Raw genomic sequence first — 13,220 nt, 5'->3', positions numbered from 1 at the left:
GAATCACCACATTTGAATCAGAGAACCACAGAATCATTTGGGTTGGAAAAACCCAACCACTCCCCCAGCACTGCCAAGGCCACCACTGCCCCATGTCCCCAAGTGCCACATGCACAGGGCTGTTAAACCCCTCCAGGGCTGAGGACTGCACCACTGCCCTGGGCAGCTGTGCCAGGGCTGGACAACAAATTCCAGGAATGAATTTTCCCAAAATCCAACCTGAGGCTCCCCTGGCCCAGCCTGAGGCCGTTCCCTCTCCTCCTGTCCCTGTTCCCTGGAGCAGAGCCCGACCCCCCCGGCTGTCCCCTCCTGTCAGGAGCTGTGCAGAGCCACAAGGGCCCCCCTGAGCCTCCTTTTCTCCAGGCTGAGCCCCTTCCCAGCTCCCTCAGCTGCTCCTGGGGCTCCAGACCCTTCCCCAGCTCCAGTCCCTTCCCTGGACATGCTCCAGCTCCTCAAGGTCCCCATTGTCATGACAGCTTCTCTGGGCAACCTCTGCCAGGGCCTCACCACCCTCATGGTAAAAAATATTCTCTTATATCAAATGGAAATCAGCCCTGCTGCTGTTTAAATCCATCAGCCCTTGCAATAGGTCCTGCTGGAAAGGTTTGTCACCATCTCTCTTTCAAGTACTGGAAAGGAAACGAAATGAAATACAAGTGAAATGCCAAAAAAAATTACAAGTATGCAGGAAATGAAAAATAAAGAGTACATATTTGCTTTCTGAGCTTCAGAAAAGATTAATAGAAGGACGGCAGAAAAAGATAATAATGTGCCAGCTGGGCACCTGATGAAATTGTAGATTCCTGGAATGCTTTGGGTTGGAAGGACCTTAAAGCCATGGGCAGGGACACCTTCCATGATCCCAGAGTGCTCCAAGCCCCAAAGTCCAGCCTGGCCTTGGGCACTGCCAGGGATCCAGGGGCAGCCCCAGCTGCTCTGGGCACCCTGTGCCAGGGCCTGCCCACCCTCCCAAGGAGGAATTTCTCCTGAATATCCAGTCTAAACCTACTTTGGAATCTGCAAAGGGAGCAGCTGGGAAGGAGCAGAGAAAATCAGGACACCTGGCACTGGTTGTGTTTGATCTCACCTTAAATTGGCTTTATTTAAAGTCTCACTCCTGGCTGTTGCCACTGGCAACTATTCCTGAGAAAGCAGAATCTCCTTTTGCATTGTAAGGTCCAGGAAAGCAAACAAACAGATTGCAGAAACCTTCTTGAGGCAGAATTTAAGTAACACCATTAGCAAAGAGAATAAATTGGTACCTGTCCAGGAGGAATTAAACAGCTGCTTCTACTTCCACAGCCATTAGCAGAGGGTGTCTGTGGGAAACAATCTGTCCTCAGTGCTAAAATAGCTAATAAAAATAAATTTATTTCCATTAGGGTTTAATTTTTGTGTTTCAGGCTCTAGTGGAGAGCATAATCTGTCAGTGCCTATTATTTGCAGGAAGACCTGTGCTCTGGGATTGATCAAACTGGAGTGAGTAATTGCAAAATCAAAGGGGTCTTTAAAAAAATTAAGGAGTTGCAGGAAGAGTGTGATAAAAATCATTAAGAAATGTGATTTATTTCACTGTGTTTTCCTAGGTCTGAGTTTGGAGGTGTTCAAATGATGCTCCTGATAAGTTTAATGTTGCCATTGAATGCCAGCCTGTAGGAAGGAGTCTGGGAATGTCAGAAATCATTCATCCTGCAGCTGCTGCCTGGGATGGATGGGACTTGTTGATTGGCACCTGCTTGTGATGAGTGACATTCAGGACTTGAGCTCTGAAGTCTCTTAAGGGCAGGGATTTAGGGAGAAAAGGGATTTTAAGGAAAGCAAACTGCAGGGTTTGTGTCTGGTGTTGTTTTCTCTCTCTGGAGGTCATGGGGTGGCCCTTAGATGGGAACTGGGGCACCTGGGGGCCTTCAGGGTCCTAAAACTCTCCTGTTCAGCCTCCTGGTCCCTTTTCCTTGCTGGCCAGCAGTGGGTTCTGCTCTCTGGGAGGTGCTCCTGGGAGCCCTCAGGGGAGGATGGATCCCACTTGAACCTCAGAGAGCTTTGGATCCCAGGGGAGCTCAAAAAGTCCTAAAAACTGAATCCTCACAACAAGATGTTGGATTTCCACTTACTCTTCCCACATCCCTAAAGATCACCCCAGAGAACAGCCCCTGTGCCCATGCCCTGAGGATCCACCTGTTACTGGGATTTCCGTGGCTTTGGGGCACTGGGTATCAGCTCCTCAGATCCCAGACTGGTTTGAGTGGGGAGGGACCCTAAAGCCCATCCAGTGCCACCCCTGCCATGGCAGGGACATCTCCCACTGTCCCAGGCTGCTCCAAGCCCTGTCCAGCCTGGCCTTGGGCACTGCCAGGGATGGGTGGGTCCTGCTGGAGCCTGAGGGATGAGTGGGGACAGTCAGAGCTGGGTGCAGCCTTCCCTTGGCTGGGAGCTCCTCTTCCCTGCCCTTCCTGCATCCTCCTCCCGGCCCTCCCCTGGTTCCCATCTCTCTTTGGGAGCTGCCTGGTGTTTGGGCTCCATCCTCTTTGATTCCCCAGCAACAATGCTGAATTCTTGAGTAATTCTCTTTGCTTTCGAGTAAATCCCATAAACCATGGTCACAAAAATGGCATTTATGGCTTTGAACTAATGGACTGAGATATCGACACAGCAGCAACTTTTTAATGGAACAGTTAATTCCAGGGACCTTTTCCAGAGAGAGGCCTGAGGCTGCTGCTGTTCCTGGTTGGGACAGTCAGTGCACCCTCAGGAGGACCAAAAGAGCTCCTGAGAAGGGGGAAGGTGCTGCAGCTGCCTCGCAGGGAGGATTTCTCTGAAGGAAATTCAATATCTTGGTCATTTCTGGACTAAATCCCTGTGCCCTGCGGTGCTGGATTTGCTTTCCATGTGTGTTCCACACTGTCCTTGTCCCGAAGCACTTCCAGTCCATTTTGTTCATTAACCCTGTTCCCCCCTGGAGCAGGTGGTTGTTTTCCAGCTCCCTGGGGCTTTACAACACCAGTTTCTGGCCAGTTCAATTGGTGCTGTGTGTGCTGCTGCCCTCAGGCAAGCTGAGGCACTGGGATCCCAGAGCTCTGGGGCAGGACAGGAAGGTTCCATGTCCGAGCATCCCTGGGACCCCAGGGCTGATTTCCTGCTCACTGGGGGATGCACAGCTCAGGGAATGCTCCTGAAATTCCAGTGCCTGCTCTGTCTGGAGCTCTGTCTGAGCTCACAGGGTGATATGAACAGGGTGGGCTCAGCACCCTGCTGTCATCAGCCCTTTATGCTTTAATTAATCTGACAGGCCTGGGATGGTCGGGAAAGCTCTACAAGATCATTAAGTCCAACTGGCCACCCAGCAGCCATGTCCCCACGTGCCACATCCACACATCTTTGGGACACTTCCAGGCATGGGGATTCCACCCCTGCCCTGGGCAGCTGTGCCAGGCCCTGACCACCCTTTCAGTGAGGAAATTTTCCCTGATATCCAACCTGAACCTCCCCTGGCACCCTGGCACAATTTGTGACTGTTTCCTCTTGTCCTGTGGCTTGTTCCTGAGAGAAAGGACCAACATCCACCTCCCTCCAGCCCACAGCCAAGAGTGCACAAGCAGAGTGTCCCTCCCTGGATGCAGACACTCCCTCATGCTACAGGTGCAGCTGTGTGCTCCAGCCCTTCCTTTCCTCACCAGCTGGGTTCTCTCCCTGTTGGATGTGGTCCGGGATAGCCTTGTGTTCTCCAGCATGGCAGGGGCACCTTGGCATACACAAAGGGACAGGCTTTTGGGGACATCCCTTCACTAATTTCATTTCCCATACCCAAACACACTTGAGAGGGTGGGCAGGCCCTGGCACAGGGTGCCCAGAGCAGCTGGGGCTGCCCCTGGATCCCTGGCAGTGCCCAAGGCCAGGCTGGATGGGGTTTGGAGCAGCCTGGGACAGTGGAAGGTGTCCCCATGGCAGGGGTGGCACTGGATGGGATTTAAGGTCTCTTCCAACCCAAACCAGCCCAGAATTCTGTGTGGCTGTAGTGCTGGGTGTGTCACAGCACCTCCAGGGCAAGTGCTGGGGACAGGGAACAGCCTGGCTAGAGGTGCCCATCCCTGTCCTTCAGCAACAAAATCGTCCCAGCCAGGAGGGACTTGGCCTTTTCCTCCCGGTGCGGGCACAGCTGGGCTGGGCCCGGAGCTCGGGGATGGGCTCTGAAGTGTTCCATGCTGAGCATCCCATGCTGAGCATCCCAGCTATATTTAGGGAGGAAGAGGAAGCACTTCACTCCCAGCTGCACATCCCCTGACAAGGGGTGCGTCAGGGACAAAGAGTCCATCACGTTCAGTTCCTTCCTGCCTCTGTCCTTCGGAGCGTGGGAGCTGTCCTTGTGATCCAGGGACAGCATCGAGGGAAAACCAAACCTGGAGGAGAGGGTCACAAAGAGATGGAACATCCCGGGATCTGTAGCAGAGCAGGGGATGGTGTGGAGCCCAGGTGTGGACAAGGTGACCCCAGATGAGGACAAGGTGTCTCAGCAGCCAAGCAGCCTCCTTAGAGCAGCTGTGAGCAAGGAATGGTGGAATTCCCGAAGGTTTTCTTCCTATCCCTTGTCTCCTGGCAGCAGGAAGGTGGCTCTGCTGGCCTGGCTGTGTCAGTGATGATAAGTAGCTCTCCGTTGTGCTGAAGTTACCCGGCTTCCATCCCTGGGAGTGGGAGCTGCCAGGTGGAGCCCTGGCTCCATTGGCAGCTGGGCAGGGATTAAAAACCCCAAATCTGCCATTAAGAACCTTCCCTTAGAACAGCACCCCGGGGTCAGGGGGATCAGCACAGGATTCCATGGGCTGTGGCTCTGCTCAGGCCAGTTCAGGTTGTCCCACTCTTTGGGGATCCAGAACAGTGAATTCCATCTCCAGGCATTCCATGTGCTGCCTCTGGAGGAGTTCCCTGTGCCCTGACACCTCTGATGGCTCCTGAGCACTGGCTGAAGTCACTGAGGGTGGAACTGCAAAGGCTGCTTGTTGTTCCCAGCTAAAACTGATGGGAATTGTGGTGCTGGTGGCTGCTCCTAGATCCTGTCTGCAGAGCTGCTGAGGGATTTAAGGCTTGCTTGTTCCCAGGGCTGTGTACCTGTGCTGGTTTTCCTTCAGCCCCATGGACTGGGATGTGGAGAGGCTCAGCTCTGTGTTCCTGGCGTCCCACTGCTTGTGGGATCAGTCAGGGAATGGTTTGGGTGGGAAGAGACCTAAACCCCATCCAGTGCCACCCCTCCATGGCAGGGACACCTTCCACTGTCCCAGGCTGCTCCAAGCCCCAAAGTCCAGCCTGGTCTTGGGCACTGCCAGGGATCCAGGGGCAGTCCCAGCTGCTCTGGGCACCCTGTGCCAGGGCCTGCCCACCCTCCCAGGGAACAATTCATCCCAATATCCCATCTAACCCAGCCCTCCTTCCTCTTAAGGCCATTATTACCATCTCTTACTCAACTGCGACTTAAAAACCGGCTCAATTCCCTCCTAAAGCCCGAGGTTGGGGTTATAATTCAAAAGGAGGAGTTTGCAGGTTTTTGCCAAGCACTGTGACCCTGTTCAGTGTAATTTCACACAATATTTCTCCTTGTTTTGCTGAGTGACTCCAGTTCAGTCACTTCCCCTGTCAGACAAAGGGAGCCTTAAATAATTGTGAGCCTTAATGAGGTGAGAAAGGGGTCATAATTCTGGGAATTATTTGCTTGTCTTGGAGAGCTGGTGCTGGCAGGTGATGAAGTGTGCTGTGTTTGATGGCAGCCTGTGGGAAGGTGCAAAGCTCCTGCTTTATCCCAGGGATGAGCTGTCCCCAGAGGGAAATGGAGGAGTTCAAGATGGAGCCCCCCAGATGATTTTCCCTTTCTGATGCTGTGCCCAGGGAAGTGGCCACTGGTGGGCACAGGGCTCAGGGCTGGCAGCCACCCCTGGAGGGGGATCTTATTCCTGGGTCCCACCTGGGCATGGAGTCACCTCTGCTCTGACAGCTCCTGCTCCAGCCCAACCACCTCCTTCCAGCCCCCCCAGCTCCTTCCAGCCCGGGGTGCTCCGTGGTCACAGGCCAGAGCGCCGAGGGAAGGAGGGAAGGAGGGATGTTGCTGTCCTGGGGGTTGGGAAGGGGGGTTCAGGTGAACCAGGCACAGAGCAGGATGGATCTGCCCCTCGGAGCTGCTGCTGTGGGATGGAGTTCCAGCAGCTGGGAGAGCCCTGTGCACAGCTCACGGGTGTCTGTCTGTCCCTCTGACAGTCCAGATGTGCGTCCCCCAGAGGTGGGTGTGGGTCACAGTCTGTGTGCACCGAGTGTTTCATGTTGGGTTTTGGTTGGTTGTTTTTTGTGTGGCATTTGGGTTTGGTTTGGGATTTCTTGGGGGGGTTCTTTTGCGTTTGTTTGTTTTGTCTTGGGGTTTTGGTTTACTTTGGGAGGAGTCTTAGTCTGCTTTGGGTGTTTTTTTGGTTGGTTTTGGTGAGCTTGGGTTGGTTTGGGGTTTGGTTGGCTTTGAGGTTTTTTTGTTTGATTTGGGTTTTTTGCTTGGTTTTGGTTTTTTCAGGTTTATTTTTTGGGGGAAGGATTTAGAGGTTTTTTCTGGTATGTCATTTGGGTTTGAAGTTTTTTCCACTGTTTTAGGGTGTTTGGATTTTTGGGGGGAATTGTGTTGTTCTCTTTTATTTTTGTTTATTGTGATTTTTAGGGTTTGTCTTTGGGGGAAGCTTTCTGGGTTTTTTTCTATGGTTATTTGTGTTTGATTTGGAAGGGGCAGGTTTTGTTTGTTCTGGGTTGGGGTTTTTGTTTGTTTGTGGTTTTTTTATGGGGCTGATTTCCCTGCTGGCTGCTGATTGTTATTTTTGGTGTATGGTCTTTAAAACTCTGTGAAAATTGCTGGATTTAACCATTAAATCCTGTGCATCCCCCAGGGAAAATCCATTTGTTGGATTTGAGGGCTTTGTATCCTTGAATCCTCAACAGGAGGGAGGGAACAAGAGGGAAGGACCTCAGGCTGGGCCAGGGTAGGATCAGGTTGGATATTGGGAAAATTTCTCACTGAAAGGGTTCTCCAGCCCTGGCACAGCTGCCCAGGGCAGTGTCAGTGTCTCTGTGCCCATAGGGGTTTAACAGCCCTGTGGATGTGGCACTTGGGGACATGGGTCAGTGGTGGCCTTGGCAGTGCTGGGGGATGGCTGGACTCAGTGATCCTGGAGAAGTTTTCCAACCCCACTGTTTGTAGGATTCTCACCAGAGAGGAGCTGGGACAGCCCCAAAGCTCTGGGGTCTCCCCCACGCCCCCTGTGCTCCCCAGGGATCCTGCAGGGCAGCACAGCTCCAAGGAGGGAAGTTCTCCATGCAGGATGGGCCCTGTGCTTCCAGCCCTGCTGGAGCCACCACAGCCTTTTCTTTCTTTTTCCTCCTGCTCTGCTCCACTTTCTCCTGTGTGTTCAGTCCTTCTCTGAAAATCCTCTGGATGTTTGTGGTGCACGACTGGAGTGAGTGGCTCAGGAGGAGCCTCCAACCTGCCAGCCTGGCTGGCTCTGAGGGAAATACAACATTACCCTTGGTAGGACAAACTAATTGGTTTTAGCTGCCTTCCATTCCTCAGCATTCCCTGTGTCACATCACAGCTTCTCTCCCATATTTTATCCTGTCAGATACACCTGGGATTATTTCTCAGCAGTGCTCATGTCTGGGGGAATGTAGTGCATGGTGCTCCTGGATTGTCCTTAATCTGTGCACATGTTCCCACCCCCCCAAATTGCCTCTGCAAATATGTTGATAAGAAAAGCAATCTGGAGCGTGGCTCTTCTCCTTCAGGAATGTTGATGGATTTTGGGAGCAGGACCTGCTCCTGCTGCAGTGAGAGCAGCTGTGAATCTACTGCCAAAGAGAAGTGATGGAATTGTCCTGGTCAGGGCCACTCCTGGCAGTTCAGGAGCAAAGGGAGGGCTCAGCCAGGCTCTGCAGATGCTTCCAGGGAACCAGGCTCTCCATTTAATCCCAGTTTCTGATTTGATATATGGATATATCCCAGCTTGCATGGATGGATATACCCCAGTGTGGATATATGGAGCTGTCCCAGAGTGCACATAAGGATATATGGATTTGTCCCAGTTTGGATACATGGATCTATGGATCTGTCTCAGGCTGGATGTATGGATATATCCCAGTCTGGATGTATGGATCCATGGATCTATCCCCGTCTGGATGTATGGATATATCTCAGTTTGGATCCATGGATCTATCCCAGTCTGGATGTATGGATCCATGGATCTATCCCAGTCTGGATGTATGGATATATCCCAGTTTGGATTCATGGATCTCTCCCAGTTTGACGTGGGGCTCTGTGAGGAATGGGCCCAGCCCAGCCCAGCCCTGTCCTGGGGCTGTCCTGTTCCAGCTCTGTCAGGAGGGGGCCTGGGGGACCCTGAGCTGTCCCTGGGTCAGCAGAGAGCCCTGGGGACCAGTGGTGTCCTGGGGTTAATGAATTGGTAATTAATTAATTAATTGTCCTGACCCAGCAGCTCAGGGAGGGATCCCAGCCCTGGGGGCACCTCTGGGGTGCTGTGTCCAGCTCAGGATCCTCAGCACAGCAGGGACAGGAGCTCCTGGAGCGGGGCCAGCTCAGGCTGGGAGGATGAGGAGGGCCTGGAGCATCTCTGTGCCCAGGAAAGGCTGAGGGAGCTGGAGCTGCTCAGGCTGGAGAGGAGCCCCAGCTGAGAGGGGCCCTCAGCCCTGGGTGTCCCTGTCTGTCCCTGGGTGTCCCTGGGTGTCCCTGGGTGTCCCTGTCTGTCCCTGGGTGTCCCTGTCTGTCCCTGTCTGTCCCTGGGTGTCCCTGTGTGCAGGGAGGGGCAGAGCAGGGCCCAGGCTCTGCTCCAGGCCCAGCAGTGGCACCAGAGCCACGGGCAGGGCCTGAGCCCAGCGAGTGCCCCTGCACAGGAGGCAGAACTTCTGCCCTGGGCAGTGCCCAGCCCTGAACAGGCTGCCCAGGGAGGGGCTGGAGTCTCTCTCAGCGGGGATCCTGCAGAGCCCTCTGCACACAATCCTGTGCCCTGGGCTCTGGGATGGCCCTGCCTGAGCAGGGAGGTGGCACCAGTGACCCTCTGGGCTCCCTTCCAGCCTGACCAGCCTGGGATTTCATTTCCCCTCATTCCTGTGCCTCTTGTATCCCATCCTGCCCGGAGCAGTGCTCCTTGCCCTGGAGGATCTGCAGGATTCCATCAGGGCTTTCCTGGCTGTGCATCCGTGCCACGTCTGTGGGGAGCAGTGGGTGTTGGGACCCTGGGGACTGGAGCTCAGGGGCTCCAGGAGCTCCAAGGGAAGGTTCCTGAGTCACCCCAGTGCTGGGCAGAGCCCTCAGGGAGGGAGAGTTTCTCTTTCCAGCCCAGCCTAGCCCAGGGCCAGGTGAAGGAGCTGTAACACTGTGATTCCAGCTTAGGGAAGAACCAGGGGAGGAATCTCAGCCCTTTATCTTCTGTTGATGTATTTATCACCCTGAAGGGCTCGATAGGCAGTGAACAGTTCCCTAAACCACCTGCCCATGTTAGGCTGGGATCCCAGGGATGTTTAGGGTTGGCTCACCTGTTTTATGGATGCTGTGAAACTGCTTTGAGCCGAAAATCTTTTGTTCCCCATGGAACAATCACAACATTGCTAAATGCAAGCTGTAAATCTCAGTAGGGCAGTTGGGGCTATTCTTCCCCACTCTGGATTTGGGATTTATTCCTCAGCAGGAGCCATTTCTCCTCATTACACACCTGCCCCTCTGGTGTTGTGGTTCATGGCTGTGCTGTCACTGCACTAAAAATGGTGATTATTGATTGATCTGCTTTGGAATGGATCCCAGCTTGGTTGTTCTGGTGGGAATGGGAAACACAGTCATGGAGGGGGTTGGGTGAGAAGGGACCTCAAACCCTTCCAGTTCCACCCCTGCCATGGCAGGGACACCTTGCTGTCCCAGGCTGCTCCAAGCCCTGTCCAGCCTGGCCTTGGACACGGCCAGGGATCCAGGGGCAGCCACATCTGCTCTGGAAATTCCATCCCAGCCCCTCCCCCCCCCCCCCCCCCCCCCACTGGGGAGAATTCCCTCCCATTGGCCCATCCAACCCTCTGGCAGTGGGAGGCCAATCCCCCTTGAGCCTTAAAGGCTTTGCTGGATCCTCTGGTTTGGGATTTGCCCTTTAATTTGCTGAGTGTTCATGGATCAAACCTGGAGGGAGCAGAGTTTGATGTCAGGTATGACATTGTCACCTCCCCAGCCCTGGGGGGGAACTCAGCTCTGCAGAGCCCCGATCCTCTTTGGGATCAGGATTTTTCCTTTACAGGTGACACGGTGTCTCCTCTGCCATTGCTCTCCTGGTGGCCTCACACATGTCCCCACCTTGGCACAAGAGAAATGAGCCTTGAGCCCCTTGATTGGTGCCAGGGACCAGTGCTGTGATTCTGCAGTGTCCCCTCCTGGCTCCGGCCCCGGCAGGGACGCGCTGTAATTCCATGGGCAGGGATTGAGGAGCATCAGCCACGGCTGAGTGCAGAATTTCAGGGGTGTCAGCAGTTTTCCCGACCAAAAAAGCTTTTAGCTCTTGGGCACAAAGTCAAGTGCCATTTGAAATGCACAGCCATCAAGTTTGGGGGGAAAAAACCCACAATAACCAAGAAGCCAGTCTGTTTTCCCTCTTTTTTTGGATGAAATGCATAATAAGCTCTTAGCTGAGATAAATCCTAATTGAGGCTTCAGCCAAGGCTGGGGCTAAACGGGCAGAGGAGGTCTGGGAGACAAATGCAGCTCCAGCTTGTCAAAGAGAGCTATTCTTCATATGGAAAGAGGATTTGTGTCATTAAACCTCTTCATCTCCCCTGTTCCCAATCACAGCCCTCCTGCCCTGTCCAGAGTCACCCAAATCCATCCCAATCTCTTGGCACATGCCTCTGGTGCTGCTCCTGGGCCATTGTCCCAGGCTGAGCTGCCCTGGAGCCACAGTGCCTTGCTGGAGTTGGGGTGACCTTGGCAAGGTCTCTCCTTGAGGGGTACCTGGGCCCAAATCCACACCTGTCCTGCAGAGCTCTCCAGCTCCCCACACCAAAGGCTTTCCCATGGAAGTGTCAAAGGCAAGGGCAGAAGGCCTGAGAAGGCTTTGGGAGGCATTTTAAGAGCCTTGCTCCTGGAAAGCAGGGGAGGATGTGGTACTTTAAGGTTCCAGCAAAGCATCCAACAGTGCAGCCCTCATGGAGATATCACAGGATCCTGGGATTGGTTGGAGGGACCTTAAAGCCCATCCAGTGCCACCCCTGCCATGGCAGGGACACCTCCCACTGTCCCAGGCTGCTCCAAACCCCATCCAGCCTGGCCTTGGGCACTGCCAGGGATCCAGGGGCAGCCCCAGCTGCTCTGGGCACCCTGTGCCAGGGCCTGCCCATCCTCACAGGGAACAATTCCTAATTCCCAATATCCCATCCAGCCCTGCCCTCTGGCAGTGGGAGCCATTCCCTGTGTCCTGTCCCTCCATCCCTTGTCCCCAGTCCCTCTCCAGCTCTCCTGGAGCCCCTTTAGGCCCTGGAAGGGGCTCTGAGCTCTCCCTGGAGCCCCCTCCTCTCCAGGTGAGCACCCCCAGCTCTCCCAGCCTGGCTCCAGAGCAGAGCTGCTCAGGGAGCAGCTCCTGGGCCATCTCTGGGCCTGCTGCAGTAGGATGAGATTGTTCCAGGGCTGAGAATTCCAGAGCTGGAAGCAGCTCTGCAGGGAGGTCTCACAAGGGCAGAGCAGAGGTGGAGAATCAGTTCCATGCTGGCTCTGGGTGTTTATGCACTTGAGTCCCTCCTACTAAAGCTGTATCCTACAGGAGCCTCTGGATGGCTTTACTGCACCTCCATGTGATGCAGAATTAGAAAAACACCAGCTGGGGATCCCAGTTCATCCCCACCCAGCTGCTCTCAGCACACCCCGGGGTTGGTGCTCCCTGGCTCTCCTGGCTCCCTCACTGTCTCCTCTGCTGCAGTTCCAGGTGGATGGCGTGTGGAGGACCTGGATTGACTACGGCCGTTTCCAGGAGCTGGTCAGGGAGCACGAGCGCAGCGGTGGCTCCAGGACCTTCACAGCAGCTGAGTACACGGCCAGGACTCCTACCTGGGCCCTCTTTGGGGCCAGGGAACGGGGATTTGACCCCTTGGATGTGAGATTCCAGCGGAAGAACAAGGCACGGGACGCCTCGGGGTGCTGAGGGCTGGGGCTCCCGCACCCTGCCTTCCCAGGACTCCATTTCGGGCTGACACCTATTTTGGATCCACCCACCTGGATTATCCTGATGTTTAGGAAGGGGGTCCAGCCTGGATTTAACCCCTCCTGTTTTTAGGGCTTTCTGGATGAAAATATTGATAATGTTCTTACCTTGAGATAAATCAGAACTGGTTCAGAAGTGGGGGGTGGGGGTGGGTCGGGGGGGAGAGAGGGAGGCAGTGCTGGGATCTCCTCAGTGGGGAATGTTTGGGATGGGATGTGGGGCCAGAGGGTTCCTTGGACTCCTGTGTAAGGAGAGCCTGGCAGCAAAACATTCCACATCCCTAAGGAAAAATGCCAGGGGAGTTCAGCCCCACAAGGTTGGATCAGGGCCACAGCCAGACCTGGATCCAAAAGCTGATCCCTGCTGGGAGCATCATTTTAAGGACTTTGTTCAGGTTCAGTTGTTTTACACACTGATGCCATTTCCTGTAAAAACCCCATTCCCAAGAAACCAAACCTAGGGAATGGTGTAACAGCACCCCTATGGATACCAGCTGCAGCTTCTGGTACCTCTCCAAGTGTCTTCAAACCTCATGGCTTTGGGAATGAGATTTGGGAGCAGAGTTATCCCACTCCCAGCAGCTCTAAACAACAGGTGCAGTCCTTCAGAGCCCTGTGGGTTCCAGCTGAGTGCCCGGTGTTGTAGATGGAGCATCCCTGGGGTGGGGATTCCATTGCTTTTTAAAAGCAGCCTCTTTTTTTAAGGTGTACAAAGAGTTTCTAAAGAAGAAGGAAAATAAAGGAGTTTTGCCTAGAGGCCCTTTGGTGTGGCTGCTGAGCAGGGTCTGTCAGGGAGGGTGGGAGGTTGATTGGAAGGAGATGGGAAGCACAGATGTTGTGTAAGAGCTCTTTCCTAACACATGTGGGGTGGAAGGGAGAACACCGGGTGGGTGATGGATGGTGGGTGCCTTTCCTGAGTATGTTTTTAAAAAAATCACACAATCCTGGGGTGGTTTGGGTTGGAGGAACC

General features: G+C 54.1%; 1 protein-coding gene across 1 annotated transcript in view; it reads left to right on the top strand.

Annotated features, from left to right (window-relative positions):
• The window catches only part of LOC119710000 (S-adenosyl-L-methionine-dependent tRNA 4-demethylwyosine synthase TYW1-like), a 78,096-nt gene extending 65,715 nt beyond the window's left edge, over positions 1-12,381 (top strand). The window contains exon 14 of the mRNA XM_038158449.1: positions 11,970-12,381. Within this exon, the coding sequence (XP_038014377.1) occupies positions 11,970-12,191 (222 nt within the window). The 3' untranslated portion in view covers positions 12,192-12,381. The remainder of the gene's footprint in view (positions 1-11,969) is intronic.
• Positions 12,382-13,220: the final 839 nt, after the last annotated feature.

Source organism: Motacilla alba, chromosome 19 (assembly GCF_015832195.1).
Source record: "Motacilla alba alba isolate MOTALB_02 chromosome 19, Motacilla_alba_V1.0_pri, whole genome shotgun sequence".
NCBI classification, from domain to species: Eukaryota; Metazoa; Chordata; class Aves; order Passeriformes; family Motacillidae; genus Motacilla; species Motacilla alba.
The sequence above is the reverse complement of the archived record's forward strand: the minus strand, read 5'-3'. Positions and strand labels throughout refer to the sequence as shown.